Source organism: Varroa jacobsoni, unplaced genomic scaffold, assembly GCF_002532875.2.
Source record: "Varroa jacobsoni isolate VJ856 unplaced genomic scaffold, vjacob_1.0 scaffold_461, whole genome shotgun sequence".
Classification (NCBI taxonomy): domain Eukaryota; kingdom Metazoa; phylum Arthropoda; class Arachnida; order Mesostigmata; family Varroidae; genus Varroa; species Varroa jacobsoni.
In genome coordinates this window covers 18,653-37,775 of record NW_019213363.1, presented here as the reverse complement: position 1 = coordinate 37,775, position 19,123 = coordinate 18,653, and the positions used below count along the sequence as shown (strand labels likewise).

The window sequence follows — 19,123 nt, the reverse complement described above, 5'->3', positions numbered from 1 at the left end:
CTTGATTTGTTCTGAGTGAAGGAGTCAGGGGTCTCTGCGTTGGTCCAAGTCCAGCTATCGACTACATAACATGTGCGATTAAATAAAGAGTGTTTCAATGGATTGCTGAATGCGTTGAAAGAAATCCCAAGTATATCAACAGGTGCTGATGGTACGATTAGAGCAATGTACTTCAAAATCCTGACAGCGATCCGTTGAGCTAAACCTTGAAATTAAAAGCATTCGAATTTTCGAAGCATCGACCTCCCTATGCCAATACGACACGCTGTCACACACAACCACAGTTTAAGCCAAGAGAAGTATATCTATTTTGTTATATATTTGCGCCATATGATTATAAATGTTGGGCTCGGTCAGATCTGGAGCTACGAGTTTTTGGCAGTTTGTCCATGTTTTCATATGTATACATGTTTAATGTTACTAGAAACAGTTCGGTACCATTCTGTATATTCTTTTCATTTTAAATAGGTCTTTTCATGCAAAGCTCCTGTCGTACAGCTACGCTCTTAACAAGTTATCGTTTTTCGAAACCGCTTTGTGTTTGAACTCATCTTGAATTTAGTACTGAAAAACATCGAACTAGCCTTATACAATAAGTTGATATAAGTAAAATTTCAGCTCTACGATCGTTCGCAATGACGACGATAGACTTGCGAAATGCCGAAATCTAATCATACAGGGGTGAATTGACTTGCCTCAGTAGTATTTCCCCGTACATGAAGATACACCCCCGCAGCATACAAACACTTTTTCTGCAAGATGACTTTTTTTTATTGACACGAACTATGTTGTTATGTGTTGATGGTATATTTAATTTGTTTGTAAACTAAAGCTTTCTATAGCAAGAACCGTTTAAACGCATTGTAGACTGGACGCTTGCTTTTCTTTTAGCAAGTGTGGTTCAAGTAGTGTGGGACTGTGAATCTATCTTGCCATTGGGCAGAAAAACTCAACTATGATCAAAAATTATATTTAAGTCATCTGATGTTCTAACTGAATCGCCAAGATGCTTCTGTAAACTTGTGCTCAACGCACTAACACAGCCCATAGACACCTGAGGCTCCCAAGTGAATAGGGTACTGCTGCCGACGATTCATAAAACAATCACCTTTCATCAAAAAGACGATTATTGCTGTCAAGAAAAATGTTAGATAAATGATCATCAAAATTAAGCATAAGTGAAATTCGTGCGTAACGAGGTTGGTCAATGTAGTACGATGCTTCTAGGTGTGGCGATTCCCACTCTGGACTCCTGCTTTAAGTTTAATGATCGATAGGTGGTCTGACGTCCTTCTTGTCTCAACTATTCAGAATGTTATTTAGAATGCAGAAATAAAGGACTTAAACAACTCGCTTGACTGAGACAGGAGATTTGAGACCAACTTCACAGGCAAAACGTCTATCTCGCGACGCTCAACGATTAGTAGTTCAGCAAGCATTCGTAAATAACGAGGTGAATAGATGACAATGGCTGAGGCTTGGAAACTGAAATGCCCTGCTCCTCCACTTGATGGAGAAGATGGGCCGGCGTATCGCATCGTCGATGAACCTCGGAGATCCGACTCAGACAAATCCGCCTACCGAGCCATAGAGCTTCGGAATGGACTGAAAGTACTGCTGATCTCCGATTTGGAGGCAGACAAAGCAGCGGCTGCCCTCACCGTCCAGGTGATGCATCGTTGCCCATGCTTGCTTTTGTCGTGGTGAGTGATAATGTCAGTCGGATTGGGGCCAAAGTATTTTCTATCGCTTAAGTAAACGACAATTCGTCACCTTGAAGACGAACTGCGACCGCTCGCGTACGAGTCCTCCAACCTCATTCAAACCTAACGACCTTTTAATCATAGTTAAATGATATTGAGTCTCGCTTAAGGAATAAGATGTTCCTTAGAGTGTTTCATTTGAATTTATTTCGTGACACCGACATAGTATCTGCAGACAAATGTCAGCTATACCGATACTTACTTGTCATGTGTAACACCATATATTGTTCAAAAAAAATACGGTTTAAGGAGGCACAAATTAGCAATCGCTTGTTTTGTACAGTTGACAATAATACTTTTGTTATGTTATAGCCATCTGAGGCAATCGCGATACATCATCACTTGCTAGCGGTTAGCTTAAGGTGTTACTAACAGAGCGTACAGGGTAAAAGAAAATACTTCGGTCCTTGACATTTGACGGATGCGTGAGCAGTGAACAAAATTGATTTTACTGCTGCATCTACTTTAGCGTAGCCGTTTTCTCTATTATTACAGGTAGGGTACCTGAGTGATCCGCCTGAAATACCAGGCATTGCCCATTTTTGCGAGCACATGCTTCTGCTCGGAACCAAGAAGTATCCAGCAGAAAATTTCTACGAGGAGTTCGTGTCTACTCATGGTGGGACGAGGAACGCTATGACTTGCACTGATGAGACGTCTTATTTTTTCGATGTTACACCTGAGTATTTTAGAAACTGCCTCGATATCTTCGCGCAGTTTTTCATCAATCCACTCTTCGATCAAAATTGCATGCTACGGGAAAAATACGCGATTGACAGCGAAAATCAAAAGAATATTAAGCGGGATTCTCGGCGTCTGTTCCGCATCAACCAGGTTACATCGAGTCCGAAGCACGACTTTGTGAAATTTGGTACGGGAAACATGGATACGCTTAGTTCAAAAGGTACCACGGAACTTCGAAAACAATTGATGGCCTTTCATTCGAAGTGGTATTCATCGAATATTATGGCGCTCGTCCTATACGCGAAAGAAAGTCTCGATGAGTTGACTTCGTACGCCACAGATATGTTTGGTCCGATTCAGAATAGAGAGGTAACGCCACAGGTCTGGACGGTGCACCCGTTTAGGGAGGACTCTGTTCAAGTGGAGATCAAAGTCGTCCCGGTAGATGATATACACAAACTAACAGTAACCTTTCCTACACCGGACATTTCGAGCCAATATAAATCGAAGCCAGATTATTATGTCAGTTACCTTATCTCACACACGAGCCAAGGTGGGCTGATAGCACATCTGAGGTCGCTAAACTGGGTGATCTCTGGCGAAGCAGATCTCACTGATGGGGCCAGAGGGATATGCTTCTTCAAGGTATCGTTCAATTTATCTTACGAAGGCATACGTCACACCGACGAAATAATTACATACCTTTTTCAATATATTCGCCTTCTGCAAGAAAGTAAACCACAGGAATGTGTTTTCAAGGAGCTTATGAATCTTGCTGAAATGAGCTTTCGATTCATGCCTAAGCCGCATCCAATGCGTTACTGTCAAAGGATCAGTAAAGCTATACACAAATACCCTTGGAAGGATGTCATGTCCGGTCCATACATCTATCAGGAATTTCGGCCGGACTTAATCGAGCAACTGCTGAGCTACTTAGTGCCCGAAAAAGTAAGGGTGATGATAGTGTCAAAGCTGTTTCATGACGAAACCAGTCAAGTCGAGAAGTACTACGGTGTTCGATACGCAGTAAGAAAAATTGCAAGATCTACAATCGAGGCATGGAAGACGGTGCATGTTAACGACGTCTTCAAACTTCCAGCTCCAAATGATTTCGTCTCCACCAAATTTACGTTAGTGGACGAAGAAAAAGAATACACCACGGAACCCAAGATAGTTATGAGTGATGAGAGCAACCGGGTTTGGTTTATGCAAGACAAGGAGTATCTTTTGCCTCGTAGCGTAATCTCGTGTCAAATTCGGACTCCTGTGGCATTCCAAAACCCCCTTAGTGATGCTCTGACGCATTTAGCAATAAATTGCTTTCGAGATGAAATTTCTGGTCCTCTGTATTCAGCCAGAGTGGCTGGTCTCAACTATTCGATCATAAACCATCAATACGGCATCTCGTTGAAAGTAAGCGGATATAACGAAAGGCAGCTTTTTCTTCTTAAAAGTATATTGACACGCCTTACTACGTTCAAGGTGGATTCAGGGAGATTCAAAGTACTTAAAGATTTGTTTGCGCGTCGTTTAGGTAACTTCGACACGAAACAACCTCACCGACAAGCGGTATATTACGCGGAGGTGTTACTTTGTGAGAAGTTCTTCATGCACACAGATACGCTGGCCATTTTGGATATGTGCACCCCGGAAGCTTGTACTGAGCATCTGGCCAAGCTGCTACAAAATGCCTATATTGAATGTCTCGTGCATGGAAATATGACTTCGGCAGAAGCAAAAGAGTTAGCCTCGACCGTTCGACGTATACTGAAGTGTAAGTTGAGTTTTCACATGATTTCGATATTTATCACTTGACAGTTTCTGAGATTTGATTCGGTGGCGCTTGTTTGCGTGTAACTAATGACAAATGTAAATTTATAAAGAATTTCACTTTATGGTTGCAGATGTTAACCACGCGAATTTGTCACCTCAAATGATTGTGGCAACTACGATTTGCTTTAAATCTTTTAAATAATTTTACTTGCTGCAAAAAATCACTTCGCAGAAAGATCTTCGCACATTCATCTACCTTGCACTCATATCTTAAATATATCGACTTTTAAATGTTTTTGCTGCTGATACCTCGGAATACCTGAACTTGGATTGTGCTGAATGAAATTTTTAATTATTTTTTAAGAATGACAATCACGCTATGATTACTCATCTAAATCCACTAATTTTCTCGTCATGCGCAACCATATATGTAATAGAAGTGTGCGTTTTAGTGGGTTTTGTTGGTAAATGTGCATTGCAGGTGGCCCACTACCCGAAGATAGCTTACTAAACCTTCGCGAATACCATCTGACCGAGGGTCAGACCACTTACTTTTCTCATACCAACCTGGTACAACCCGCCGGCGCGGTGATGGCACTTTATCAGATAGGAACAGTCGACTCCGAAGACTTGAAGACCTCAGTTCTCAATGAGATACTGTGCCGCCTTATCGACGAACCAGTCTTCAATATACTTCGAACTAAGGAACAGCTTGGTTATATTGTTTCATGTGAAACGAAGTTGTCGTACGGTACGCTAGGTAAGAAGTAATGGAGGACTTATCGTTAGGTCGAGCTTAAATTCACAACCTTATCTTTGCACATAGTAGTTGCCATATCGGTCTAACAAGGATATCTATCGTGAATCTGGAGGTCTGACAGACAATCAATCAATACATGTGTTCATTGACGTGCTGGACCCGTATAAGCTACCAAACGATATGATATTCGCAGTTATATTCCCTTCATACCAATGGCTGAGAACCCACTCGGCAAAAATTAGTTTCGAGATGTCCAGGATTATAACTAATTAATCGAACTTTCTTTAGAATGTATCAATTTGATAAGTCAAACGCCAAAAGCGAAACTGTTTTTTTCTTTTTTTGGGATTTAATTAATATCCGTAGTATCCAAGCAAAGGATGACATTTTTTAATGTCTATTAGCTTTGCGGTTGAAGATCTTACTTACCTCTGAATCTTGGATCTTGGTAGGTTTATTTGTGTTGGTTCAATCCAATTTGCCGTCATCATACGTGTTCGACCGGATTGAAACCTTCATTAACCGCACGATGAATCAAATTCTTAACGAACTTACATCGGAACGGTTAGACGATCATAAAAGGACTTTGATTGCACTCAAACTGGCGAAGCCAAAGACGCTCGAAGAGAAAACGCGCTTGTGAGTCCACCTTATAAATACCGTAGCTGTGATAGCGTAGATTTAGTTAGCAACTTAACGAGTCACAACTTGTTTTAGGAAAATCCCTCATACGCCTTCAAGCTTATTAATAAACAAGGTAAAAAATTACAATTGTATAATTATGTGAATGCATAATTGCACTGCATATGATCACGTAGTCACAAATTCGACTTGAAAAATATTTGCATTACAATTATGAAGACAATGCGTATCACTGTGGTATCACGCGTCTTGTTTCTTTCGGCCTTCTCTTCTGGCATTTGACGCCTACTTTAAAAACATTGCAATTTAAAACAATTTTCGGATTAATATATATTTGTACTGCACATTGTATTAATGGCCTAGTTTCGTACGATTTCCTTTCTTAAATTTGTTACTCAATTAGTTCATAACGCCAGCTCGTTTTAGAACGTTGGCACGACGGGCGTTCTAAAACTAACCGGGTTTGTTCATAGAAGGTAATGCAGCAATATTCCTATTACCCCTTCCCCTCCCCCCATTTCAGTTTATGGGATGAGGTGTGCAGTAAGAGCTACCTATTTGATCGAGCTAAGTTAGAGGCAGCGGCGGTCGGAGCTGTCACCAAGACGGACATCATAGATTTTTACAAGCGCTATATTGAGCACGCAGCTCCGGATCGTAAACAGCTAGTTGTTTGTATCGAATCAAAAGAATCTCAAAGGACGAAAATGGTCAACAATAACAAAGCCAAGGCTGACGCAATGACTGTAAACGACGTTAAGGATTTCAAGGAGATTCATGAACTGTTTCCACGAGAAAGGAGATCACCTGAACAGATTATGATGCATGCGAAGTGAGTGCCTGACTAGACAGTCACGCAGTGTGTTATAGTGAAATAACTCAGCTGTGGTTCATCACAAATATTTAAACGTGCTTCTTTTGTCTGTTTTGAGTGTTTTTCTATACAAAACCATCTTACAAAATGGCAGGTACCTCTACTCTGTCATAAACTCAGACAAACACGTTCAGCAAAATAGTTAGAAAATGCCCACTTAGTATAGACAGAATGAAAATATTTTATTTCTCGTGTAATATGATATGCTTATGCTCTGTACAACTCATATATATATACATATAATATATATATATATATGAGTATATATATTATATATATATATATATATATATCTATATATATATATGTTCTTCGATCTTTGTTCACCGATATTAACTTGTTTTATTAATTACAACGCGATGCTATTTCTCTAAACATACGAATTCAATGCAAAAATAGACACAAAAAATAGATACAGGAGTACTCCTTATCTGCTGACCACAGCGCGATCTATTTTTACTTTGCGCTCGTTCAACTGCATGCGTGTCCAGATTTTGTGTGACCAGCAGATCGCTTTGGTTGGACAATTGAGTAGATTAATTAGATGTTACATCTCATTCGATACGCACATCTGCCGTAATACCAGTATATACGTACTATGCAATAGGCAGATGAAATAACGCTCACGGATCATTTAGACAATACAATCGGTTGCACATACACTAGTACTATTCAAGCCCGTTGTAGCGAAAGTTGCTCGCGATCGGGCCTCCGCCGCTGATAATACTTTTACGTGTTACGACTTCTCACGCAAAATGGGGAGAGCATAAATGATTTTTGTTCTTCCGGCATTCGACGGTAATGACCAGAGTACAGCCCTACGTATTCAAGACTTATATATTAAAAACATTTGATTTTTTCGATATGCAAAGCACACGTTTTTATAGAGCAATGGTTGCAATTTAGGAAGGCAGTGATTACGTATTTTTGTGCAGGCTGTGTTGCTAAGTATTTTTTGCAATATATATAATATTGATTGTCAATGTGATGTAAATGTTTCTAATAAATTGAGCTCTTTTTTCTAATGTAATATAAAATTGGGCCTCCAGGCAGTGTAAATTACAGTGGAAATTGAGCAAAGTTTCCTTTTTTAGCAGAATCAAATTTGCGAATCGTTCGCGCTTAGCGGTGGTAATTGTAGTGGCAATATCGACAGCGTAAAGAATTTCTAATTTCCACACGTTCATTTAGAGAGCTAGATGTTTAGAGGTGCCTCTACAAGTGGAATAAATTTCAACAAAAATACGCGAAAGTAATCGGCGATAATCCACTATAGCATGTTATTCCCGACAGGCCCAGTTAGACTCGCCGTCAAAACGACAAAGATAAGGCTTCCAAACAAGTGGGTGCAGGTACAAGCGTTCTTCCGCTAGTACAATAAAAAATTTTTTATATACATATTAGTAGCCCGTAAGACTGTTACTCATAGAAGCTTAATAGCTTAATAAACGTGTTTGTATCTTAATTTCACCGGTAACTCCATACACATAGCTGCGACGGATCTATGCTTCTAAATGGAGATCTTAAACTTTGCTCAAACATTATTCGTTCAAAACGGACCATAAAGAAAATAGTATGGTCATCACATGTTATTGTATCTTAGTGTGTAGTGGTAAATCCAGACTACAGTTTTCTCCCCCAAGGTCCACTGTCCGCTTATCAGGCGTGCTTAGTTTGTTTTCCAGTTCCAAAATTATCTTTTCGTTTTTCATGCGCATTTGTCAACATTCACACGCCTAAATGGCGTAAAAGTAAAGCGATCAATTATCCCAACTCAAATGGCCGGTACATTATTTCTAAAATCGGTATGAATAGTTATATTCCCCCTTTCAATAGTCACATTTACGTAATTTAACCATCGTTCCATAGCGGAAGTTACAAGATATACTGGAACAAGATATACTGGAACAAGTACATATATTGTCATTTTGTTAAGTAATGATGACCTTAAAGATTCTTATTGCTTACATATTTACCAATAGGTCACATCGCATTTTGGAAAGATGCAGTAGTTTCTCACGTCATACCGATATCAACCTACCACCGCTGAAGCCACTGATTATTTTCGAATTAATCTCCAAATAGTTGGCACCACAGTGGTAATTTTATACATTCCCTCTACTGCCTTATGTCATAGTACTACCTGCGTAAAATATGCAGGGTCTACCTCTTTGTAAATACATATATAGCGATTGGTTAATAAACAGGATTTCCATTGAATCCCTAAGTGGCAGTCATTGAAGTTTTGTAGTTCCTCATTTAGCCACTTCAGCGTGAATCGAGGTCTTTCTAACAGAGACCGCGGGCGCCATAAGCGATTATTTTAGTAGTAACACCGAAAAGCTTTAGCTTTTTTTAAAGAAGTTACACAACTATTTTTGCGGATTCCTATACATCAAAGTATAAGATATCCGGTTTCGTATAAAGTAAACAGCATTATTCTGTGAGCACCATGGAAACTACCCATAATCTTAACATCTGCTGTTATTTCTAGTTTAAGTGGATCTTAAACAAAACGATGAAATTAAAGGCGAGCGCTAGATAACAACAACACTCTTTTAGCGAGATAAAAACGATTATTAATAGAGGCGATTCCCACTGCTTGATCTTAATTTAGCTATAGCATGAGTGAATTTGGGCAACTTGACTATAAAACTCATTAAGATAATCCGATTTTTATGGTCTAAATCTAATTCACAAGTTATTTTTAAGTCGCTAAAAGAGACTGAAACGTAATCAGTCACTTACGTAAGTCGAAAGGCATGACGAAAACGAAGGTTATAATTCTGCGCTGTGACGAGATGATTGAACGTAAACAATAGAATAAATCTAACAATGTACAACATCTTCCTCCAATAATTATTTAAATCGTAATGCAGCTCACAGTGCCATCAGTAACGATACAGCGGACACCGATCTATGAGGTTCTTTGCGGATGCTAATGAAAAAGATAAAAATAAATTAACGACAACAAATCAAACACATCTCGAAAATTAGAACAGGAATTTGCGACACTTCACTGAGCCGCACTTGCATTCAACCTTTTTTAAGGTTCCCTCCGTTCCAGTCGCTAAAAAAAAGACAAAAAAAAATTTTAATATGTTAAGAGTTTTGAATAGAAAGAAAATGACAACCCCAAATCTTATAGGAACTTCGCATAGTCATATGTATTCCCAAAAAAATACTGTGTTTCATTCTTAATGAATGAAATTTTGAACCATTATATGATAGTAGAAACTGCAATTGCCTGTACAGACAAGTAAGTAATGAGTACTTATAGAGAAGCTCGTTGGGAAACGAAACAAAAATGGCTTTACGTACTCTGCATGCAATAGTTGAAAGTGAGCTCTTCGTGGCGAGCGATATCTCGTCGCGCAAAGAAAGCTAGCCGAGGCGCTCCTGGATGATGATTTTCTATGTAGGCATAGCTGATTGCTATGTTTGGATCGCACTGACGGGGGCACGAAACATAAAAAAATACATACATACGAATTTTATTCACTTTTATGGGTAGTTTTTAACGATTTTGATGTATACTTATAGCAGCTATAAATCATATCCATACACACACTCACGGAAGCACCAGACTGTACAGGTTTCGTAATAATGTTAAAAGTGTTTGACAAACAATCTTGCAGTAGCATACTATGTGTTTTCAAAATCAAATAACGCACTAGCAAGGACAGCAACGTTTGTTAACTACTACTATTACTTTAACAATCTGAAGTATTTTGACACACAATTACAATAACAAAAATGTTCTTACTGGTACACGTAACATGGTACACGTAACATAAAAAGTATATTACGAACGTACACTGTGGTTGAAAAAGCGAGAAACATTTCCGTAAACTGCAGCATCAACTGTATTTTCCACCGGGCGATCGCGATAAGGTTGCAAATCAAACAGGTACGAGAAATTGACAGAGTGACGAGAAACTGCTTCAGCGCTGGTCATCAGCTCGCCGAGATACTCGGCAATGAAGGTACCTCGAGCAATTTTCTGTTCCGCTCGCACGCCCCACCCGCGTGACGTTGTCTTAAATATTGTCAAGGACAGCTGCCAGATCAAAATGAAAAAGAAGAAATTACGTTAAATACAAATAAAGTCTTTTCCGAAGATTAATTTATATAGATTTCTCAGTTAAGTAACAAAAGATAAACGTTTTTACTAAACATCAAAAATACGATTTTTAATTAAGTGCAAGAGATTAAGTATAGGGTAGATGGTAAAATAAAAGTATGCACAAATAATAGCAACGCTAGAATTGCTTGGTAACTTAACATGTATAAGCCTGTCAGATGCCAAGTAAATCTAAGTAAACCAGCCGTAGCTTGCTTATTTGTAGTAGCACATGCACATTTACTTTCAATTGACATACCTGCACCCCTTTTTGAATAAGTCGATTTTCGCATTCCGGACCACACTGGCAGAAGCGGTTACACTCGTATAGCGGTACTTGCCCACATGTTCTGGCTAATTGACCACGTATATAGCCGCGATATCGTCCGGCATGAACGCCGCAACAGTCTTTGCCAAAACAGCCTTCTTCCGCGCACTTACACGACCGCGAAGGTTTCTGATAACGAACATTCGGACTCACAACGTAGTCCTGTTAAAAGGGTATAAACGTACGTGCAACGAGTGATTAAATAACGAATTAAAGCCAATCGCCTTTGCCTATCATCCGCATTACACATATAAAGATAGCTGAGCTACTAAGCGGTAGGTAATGTAGTAAAAAAATAGTGCTTGTTGCTGAGTAAACACTCGATCACATTTTTGTCCTATTTATTATGATACACAGTTGTTTCAAATACCAGTTCTTCAAATATCGGCAATTTTTAGAGTATATAGGTGTGCTATGCGCCCAATGCTTAGTGATCCCTCCATTGTACGAGAAAAATTACTTATGTACAAGAAACTCCGTCAATTAACGAAATAGGTTTTAATTAAGAATCTGTTTCATTGAAGAAATTTCCCCGTATAGATATAGCGAAATCGCGGATACAAATTATATAATAATGTAATAGTAATATGCTTTATTATACAAATCTATTTATGTAATAATATAATATTACCTGTAATACTTGCAAAAAGTAATATGCCCACGAGCTACTTGGACCACACTTTTGCTAGAAATAATAAATTTTATTTTGAAAAACACACTACATTCGTTTAATATTCAATATCGCGTTTAACAGATTAGGGAATGGATATTATAACCATGAAATATACCCTTACAGATTAACTTGATATCTCCCAACGAGTTTGAACTAAGACTGCTAATTTTAACGAACCGTTATATATTTGAATTCACTTGGCAAAGATTCCGCATCAACGACATTTTCAATGGCGATTTGAGCATCGGGTTCAAATTTTGCTATCAATGATTCCCATCGTTCGTTTTCGTCCAGCCCTTGCGCACGTTTCTTAGCAAATGCCATAAACTTGAAAAGTTTGCCACCGAACTGTTGTAATAACACGGCCTGCTTGTCCAAAGCAAGATTTAACCTAATGCGCTGTTGCATCTCGCGGCGTTTTTTCCGAAACGGAATCGGTGGCCCGTGTTCTGGGTCAAGGGTGCACCCGGCAAGGGTCGCTAGCAAAAGTAAATCCGCTGGATCCTCCTGCAGCACTGTGGCCTTTAGATATTTCACCAGATACTCATGAGAAAGCTTTACCCTGTAAAATAAAGAATATAATCATTCCCACAAAAAAAAGATTCGAAGTTATTTATAATCAAGTTTATTATAGAGCTAATTGCATGATGAACTAGACTTAGTGATTCTACGATAAATGATAACGATTTATCTTATAAGTGACGAAAAATGTAATAAACTTGTAGGACTTAGGTTACGCTGGAATACCCCCAGATTATTATGCTTAAGACAAATAGCAAGGATTGTGAAACTAAAATATTTAACTTGGCCTTAACATTACACATAACTGTGCTGCTTATGTGCGCTTGGAATTCGATCATTAGGAATTAATATTTCGTTATTTTTGATGCATTACAAAAACGGTCCCAAGATTGTCTTCTTGCCATTCTTGCAATTTTATTTGAAGCACGATCATTGTTATCACATATTGGCGTCCTTTAGATCATCCTGATTACTCATATCACTTATCCGGCTTTAAGTACTTCACGTACTCTTTCTTCCTGTCAAAATATTCGGCGAGCAGCAGACAATTTGCGCTAGATACCACCAAATGAGCTTCAGGTTCCCACGTGTCATATTTCGGAGTCCAGTCTTTCCATCGGACAAGAAATTTCATTTGATTTTTTACGGCCTCATGGGCAACTATTTTATCAACGATATAAACTGAAAATATAGAAAACGTTAAAAAGAGAAGGATAAAGTTAATCGCAATCAGGTTTCGAGCCCAAAAGTGATTTACGTAATGTATAAAACATTACACGGTCAAGAAAACAGAAGCTACGGTCGGACCTGCTAAATTTTCTAAATGTTTCTTTTTAACATTCGCCATCTCTACATTAGATGTTGACTAACGGATTTTCTAGTTGATTTTCTCCTCTTGGGTTCCACAACCTGACCTGCTAAATTTTGTGAATGTTTTTTTTAACATTCGCCATGTCTAGATTAGATATTGCTTAGTGAATTTTCTAGTTGATTTTCTTCTCCTGGTTTCCACAACCTAGCCTATAATAAAAGCATAAATATCGAGTTCCTGATGTTAAAACTCACCATCATCTTCCGGCAGCTTTAACGTATTTTTCTGCTTACGGCACTCCTCCATAAGCTTACAGAGACTCTTTCGAGGATTCGCGATTCGGCAACGCCGACTAAAATCAACGTAAGCACCTTGATACGGCATCGTCACCCAGGGCTCTGGTATGCTAGCTGTCACTGTTACGGGCAAGCGAAGTGGAGCCTTGAGAACTACTGAAGCAATATCAGAGTTCAGCGGTTTCTTTTTTGAGTCGAATCGTTCACTATCTGGAATCGAATCATTGATACTATCTGGTAAGCTACTGCTCCCGCTTTTTGGACTGCCAACATTGGTCAAACTTCGCCTACTCCTGCCAGTTCTGCTGATACGATTTTCACCGCCACCGCCATTTTGCAAGAACGGAGCTGATTTTATATCCTTTGCTAACTTGGAATCCATTTTCTTAATGAGAATATCAGTGATTTCTTTTCTAGCAGCAGCAAGCGCGGAGGTCTCGAGATAAACCTGATTGAGTGAAAGCGATTCCGTCTTCGCTCCTCTTGAAGGCTGATTTCTACGGCTGATCGTTGACTTTCGCTCCAGTGATAAATCGCGAGAGCTTTTTCTCGCTTTATTCTTTACTTTGCTGAGATCTATTGTTTTAACGACAACCTTAGCTACCGATGACTTTAGTGGGTTCAATTGGGAAGCAGCACCGATTCCATTTATCGGGCTGCTTTGAAGAACCTTGGACGGCTTTGGTATCATGGCAGTTTTTCTTCGTTTGGTCCCCTCAAATGGCGCCACTGTGGTAGTCTTTCGCTTTTGGGCTCGTTCGTGCGGTATAGTTTGTTTCCCCTTGACACGATCAGGTGTAATGGACTTGGACTCGCGATCTAAAAAAAAGCCCAAGTGTTCGACGAGATGACAAAGAAAATAGAGAATTTTTAATTACTACAACCTATTACAATTATGCTAATAAAATCTTCGTGCTAGTTATTAACTAGAACCTTTTAAAATAACGCATTTGTTTGTACTTATATGTGCTCCGCATAAACCTTCTGTAATCCTTCTAAGAACTAGTTAAGCGACATTAACATTTTAATTAATTAACATTAATACTGACTTTGAAAATATTATTTAGAGCATCAACTATTTTTGTTGTTAGCGCATACTGCTAATTATGATTAAATAGTATCATAAAATCATAATATTCTAGATTCGTCGATGTAATTATTCGTAGCCCGCTTCAGCCTTAATATCAGAAAAAGAGGGTCACCCTTAATAACGGAGTTCTAATGTATCATGTATGTGACGTACCCCAATTAGATACATACAATGATGAGCATATCGTGAGAACGCTATTCAGCGTATCAGTAAAATATCTAGTTTTGAGAGATCTACTGTAATTTCAAAAATGCACGCTCATATCTTAGAATATAGTCTCGGATAAAAAATTCTAGCTTTTTGCCGAGTAGCTTGTCTATGTGTATCTTTGGCTTGACTGACAGTCACACTTACCCTGTCTGAGCCGAACTGGCGAGTTGACATCTTGTTCTTGAAGTACATCATTTGAACCACTTCTACGAGATCGGCCTAAAGGTTGAAAAGTTCACAGAAAAAAAGATTACGCGTGATGCCGGAAGCACATGACAGTATCATACGCGCGTTACTTTTTGCTAATGAATAAATAGCATCTCATGGATGTTTCAATAAGGCATAAATAGACTTAGGCAAGTGACTTACTGAACGACACGGATACCCTCTAACATAAAAACTGCACTAATGCAAATGACCGTAGCGAACGGAGCGCAGTCATATATATGTATATATACCTAATCGCATAATATCTACTGATGATATTGCTTCACTATGCCTTTTCAGCTTTCAATTTTAACCTTCATTAACTAGCCGGAGACCGAAAATTATTTGCTTATGTATGCGATAAATTTAATCAATTAAATTCATCATTGAAGCCGTGTTCACACATGAACAGATTTTTACCAAAACTACTATTTGTTTTCGTAGTCAGCCTTTATCAGCCTTAATGCTATAGAAGGCCGCTCATTTATTCATTGAAATCCACCCGCCGCTCTTCTATTGCCTCGATCAAAACCCAACTGTCATTGACACACTCAGCTAGATGCAAAGGAGGGGGAGTTTCTTCTTTTTCTAGCTGAGAACGTTTCATCTGGGTTTGCGCTCTCACTGAGCAAATGCCGCACTCAAACTATTCACAGAAATGTGATAATGTCTACTCGATTTGTAATTTTGGAAACCGGCCACATCTTCTTAGTGTCTGCAAAACTCAATAAAAATGTCTACAAGGACTCGTTCTCTAAGCACACATTACATATCGCCGTCTACGTACCTCGACTGGGTTTGGACTTGGCTTCAGTTGCATTTTCGCCACCGCGTTTGGCGGTTCTGACCCGCGCCATGGTCTAATACTCGAACACGTTCCACTACACACTAATGTTACTTTCTTTTCGGTACTCCAGCTGCAGCACGGGGACTCGTTGAGCCGCCAAGAGCTTACCACCTCTACAACTGCTGCTGACGCCGTCGCCGAACAGCCTGAAACACGGGTTGCACCCACATATCCAATCCATGATCAACAGTACCATAGTACACGCAAATTGACTGCGCAATCTACTCTACAATGGCCTGCTTTCCTTTGACGAGTACAACAGACCTTGCGAGACTAACAACATATAGACGGCGCGCCACTTTTCATATGTCTGAAAACGGTGAATGCTATTAAACTACCGAAATCACCGTCGCACTGAGACAAGCCAAGCGTTTCACATTTGATACAAAGCGTAGCGTGACTGGTATATTTAATATGATTATTTTTTTCTGATGGTATTATTATTATTATTATTATTATTGTGATTATTAACCGCAGCAGCAGCAATCAAACCTTCCCCGCCTACCTCTAGAGTCTCTATCAAGTGGTACGACGGCTTCGATCCGCAGAGCTGCTGAACCGCCTGCCGGCTTTGAGTTTCGAGCCCGCCGCAACGGCATAGGAGGCGCTGTACTCGCATGCCGCGGTCAGCCAAAACAACATCATCCGTCGTGTGAAGCACATGTTAAAGGAAACACGGCAAACTGAAAATTGAAGTAACAGGCCCATTCATAGATGAGAATCCGATTCTCTAAGCTTGCTTGCACATTTTTCTGCTAGCTATTGTTCCACTTTAATTACTGCTAGTAAAAACATTGCCTTACATGAGAAGAAATTTCCTGTATATTTGTATCTAATTGTGTGAATGCTGTTTGGTGTTAGCGGCCTTTAAACAAACGAGCTCCTTCTCAGTGTTTCTCTCTCTCCCGTTCCTCAAAAGCCTCGATCTCGTTTAAATTTCGAAATTGTGCTGCGGTTACCTGTTGGCGGGAAGCGCGCAATAGACCGTTGAGGTTACATGTTTGTTCGTACTGATTCATCCGTGTCTGATTTAAAATTATCAGGTCCACCCGCTCGTCGTGGTCCATCCAATACAACGCGATATCGAGGTATTTATTACTGGTAATTATTGTGGTCTTATACTATTTAGTACAAGCAGTAGAGTTACAGTCTGTTCCTCAACAAACATATTAGACACAGACGCAAATCACTTAAGCTATAGTGTGTTCGTGTATTAAAAGCAGTCGATTGACTTGTGCGTGCAAGCGATGCAAAGTGAACGACGAATTCATCTACTCGCAGAAGTTCGTTACGAAGGCGATAGACAATGTAGATAAGTACCTGTTCCACGCAACAACTCAGAGGAAGTTTGCTTACGAATTCATTGTTGGCAGATGGTGAAAGTTAATTTATTTCATCAAAGCGTAAAGCATTGAACACAATTTGAACTAAATGTAATTAAACTGAATATGAACTTGAATATTAATATTCAGGGCTTTCTATGGTTTTATATGCGACAATTACTAATGGCGGTGTTGATTAGGTGTATTGACCCATCGAAATTTGGTAACATGTACTAACATTTGTCTTACTGAAAGTAACATAGATTCAACGGTTGTGGGACTCAAATATAAGTTGCGTATTACATATAACGTTTAAAGAACACTGATGTTAAGCGTCGTTCAAGCTTTCATGATTAAAATAATGGCTAATGGCATATGAGTAGTGGAAGTGACCGTTACGAAAAAGTGTAGTTTCTGTCTCACTAGTCGATGCTTTATTTTAATTTTTCTTTATTAGAGAATATTTGTGCTTGTACTTTTATAATTTGTATTATTTTTTACTGTATTAATTGACTCAATGGACGAAATATTTATACGCATAAGTATTCAATTCGTGTCTCTTATTAATAAACCCGTTACCTTCATATGGCTGAAAGCAATTTATCATGCTAGTAGTTGTACAACAAACATTTGGTACATTATCGTGCCAAACATAGTTAACTGAAATAGTCAGCCATTTAAGCAGTCTCCATGGAAGCATGATAATCGTTGAGAACATGATGTAAGTGTTACAGGTCAAGGAAGTCCTTAACACGTACTGATAGAAAAGCGACAGTAAGGGACTCGTTATTTCTGGGGCTTTCATGCATTGTCAAGTACTACTACTCATTCAAAACAGTATCTTCTATCCGGAATCTGGTAATGAAGCTTTTCTTAATAGATTTATGACGTTTCAGATGGAGGCACTTACGATAAGCGATTTGAAAAGGCTGTGCGCGGAACGCGGTTTAACTCCTGGTAAGCTTCGCAAACAGCAAATCATCGAGCTCCTTGTAAATAGTGGACGTAAGTATACAACCAAAATTCTATGTTTACGCTTATTTACGTTATATATTTCGGAAACTGAAGTAAACCTAGCAGCATAAATGTTGAGTGCGTACTTCTTCGTAAAACCGTTTAATCATTTTTGTCTTTATACAATATAAAACATTTCTCGTTCAACACCTTTTTGTTGCATTTTTTTGTATGTTTTCATTAAGACATATTGGTCATTATTTGTATTCACAGTAAAGGAGCTACCGACAGAGATCGTTGTTCGAGATACTCCTAGAAAAAGTATTTTAACCCCTTCACGATCCCGGCGTTCCGCTATAGCAGAAGCTGAAGGCGGTCAGCCTGAGACACGGCGAAGCATTCGTCGAAAAACTCGAGCAAACGCAGCTGAAATCAATAAAGAAAACACTTCAGGTGAAACCAATGTGACGCCAATGAGAAAGGGCAAGCGCTCAACCCGAAGACAGAACGCCGGCAGTACTGAAAGTACTAATAACAAAGATGAAGTTGAAAAACAGTCGCCAGCAAGTGATAGTGGCAGTGCTAGTGAGGAGGCAAAGTTACAGCTGGAGGGAAAATTAAGAGGAACGCCGGTGAATCTCTCCAATAGTGTAGAGTTTTCCTCTGAGGAAAAGCACGATCCATTTGAACTGCCTGAAACTAATTCTATGCAGGGAAGTCGAAGCTCATCAGGAAAGAGACACAGCACAAGGCTATCTTTTGCTAAAAACATTGATGACGATGGCACCGGTTTTGAACAGGAGACACCTCCAATAAAGAAAATTGCTGAGGAAAGCACGAACGTAGATGAGGTCAGTTTTAGGGGAAAATACCTTGCTGACTTCTATTTTTGTTTAATAAATATGTGTTTATAGATATTTCCTTAGCAATGATTATTTATATTTGTGCTGTGGATAGCCACCGACATAAAGTAAGCATTTAAACTGGATAGTTATTAATATCATTGTGTTTAGATGATATAAGGAAGGAATGCATGTAGAATTTATTTTTTGTTAGAATTGAAAGGTTAATGAAAGGAGTCTATTCGTACTGTTTTGCAGATTAAAGTCATTCAGGCTGATGAGTCGGCACAGGTTGGTACTGCAGACTCTGCGTCTGAGCTGTCAAAGCGGCAGTCAACAAAGTAAGCCGACTTATAATATTAGTATTAACTCTAGATAGGGAAACTGGATTATGTTTACCAT

The 19,123-nt window shown here is 39.1% G+C and overlaps 3 protein-coding genes across 7 annotated transcripts in view; 2 read left to right on the top strand and 1 right to left on the bottom strand.

Annotated features, from left to right (window-relative positions):
• Positions 1 to 1,467: 1,467 nt before the first annotated feature.
• Positions 1,468 to 6,522, top strand: LOC111260626 (insulin-degrading enzyme). Its single transcript, XM_086968411.1, has 5 exons — positions 1,468 to 1,668; positions 2,238 to 4,221; positions 4,702 to 4,980; positions 5,433 to 5,619; positions 6,146 to 6,522. The coding sequence occupies exons 1-5, from the start codon at positions 1,468 to 1,470 to the stop codon at positions 6,456 to 6,458; spliced, it is 2,964 nt and encodes a 987-aa protein (XP_086824537.1). The 3' UTR covers positions 6,459 to 6,522.
• Positions 6,523 to 6,653: 131 nt separating this feature from the next.
• On the bottom strand, positions 6,654 to 16,090 carry LOC111260615 (histone-lysine N-methyltransferase Su(var)3-9). Its single transcript, XM_022833509.2, has 9 exons — positions 15,544 to 16,090; positions 14,694 to 14,768; positions 13,208 to 14,068; positions 12,652 to 12,823; positions 11,798 to 12,182; positions 10,879 to 11,109; positions 10,314 to 10,556; positions 9,818 to 9,947; positions 6,654 to 9,566 (listed from the first exon to the last, which is right to left on the bottom strand). The coding sequence occupies exons 1-9, from the start codon at positions 15,611 to 15,613 to the stop codon at positions 9,490 to 9,492; spliced, it is 2,244 nt and encodes a 747-aa protein (XP_022689244.1). The 5' UTR covers positions 15,614 to 16,090; the 3' UTR covers positions 6,654 to 9,489.
• A 162-nt stretch (positions 16,091 to 16,252) lies between these two features.
• Positions 16,253 to 19,123, top strand: part of LOC111260618 (uncharacterized) — a 5,571-nt gene continuing 2,700 nt past the window's right edge. For 2 of the 5 annotated variants that reach the window (XM_022833516.2, XM_022833512.2), the window contains exons 1-4: positions 16,822 to 16,886; positions 17,822 to 17,930; positions 18,153 to 18,730; positions 18,980 to 19,062. In XM_022833516.2, coding sequence (XP_022689251.1) covers positions 16,851 to 16,886; positions 17,822 to 17,930; positions 18,153 to 18,730; positions 18,980 to 19,062 — 806 coding nt within the window. In that variant the 5' untranslated portion in view covers positions 16,822 to 16,850. Of the gene's footprint in view, positions 16,705 to 16,821; positions 16,887 to 16,918; positions 17,037 to 17,821; positions 17,931 to 18,152; positions 18,731 to 18,979; positions 19,063 to 19,123 lie in introns of those variants that run through there. The other 3 variants (XM_022833513.2, XM_022833515.2, XM_022833514.2) reach the window with 3 other exon arrangements.

What these genes read in the sequence shown, in the direction of transcription:
- LOC111260615 (XM_022833509.2), bottom strand. Translation starts at nt 15,613, where the DNA reads ATGGCGCGGGTCAGAACCGCCAAACGCGGTGGCGAAAATGCAACTGAA. An exon ending in GCCAGTTCGGCTCAGACAGG is followed by an intron (nt 14,069 to 14,693) that starts GTAAGTGTGACT and finishes GCTTTTTTTTAG; the next exon opens with ATCGCGAGTCCAAGTCCATT. An exon ending in CTCGCTTTTTCAACCACAGT is followed by an intron (nt 9,948 to 10,313) that starts GTACGTTCGTAA and finishes TGCCCCCGTCAG; the next exon opens with TGCGATCCAAACATAGCAAT.
- LOC111260626 (XM_086968411.1), top strand. Translation starts at nt 1,468, where the DNA reads ATGGCTGAGGCTTGGAAACTGAAATGCCCTGCTCCTCCACTTGATGGA. An exon ending in CGTTCGACGTATACTGAAGT is followed by an intron (nt 4,222 to 4,701) that starts GTAAGTTGAGTT and finishes TGTGCATTGCAG; the next exon opens with GTGGCCCACTACCCGAAGAT. An exon ending in GTTGTCGTACGGTACGCTAG is followed by an intron (nt 4,981 to 5,432) that starts GTAAGAAGTAAT and finishes GGATCTTGGTAG; the next exon opens with GTTTATTTGTGTTGGTTCAA.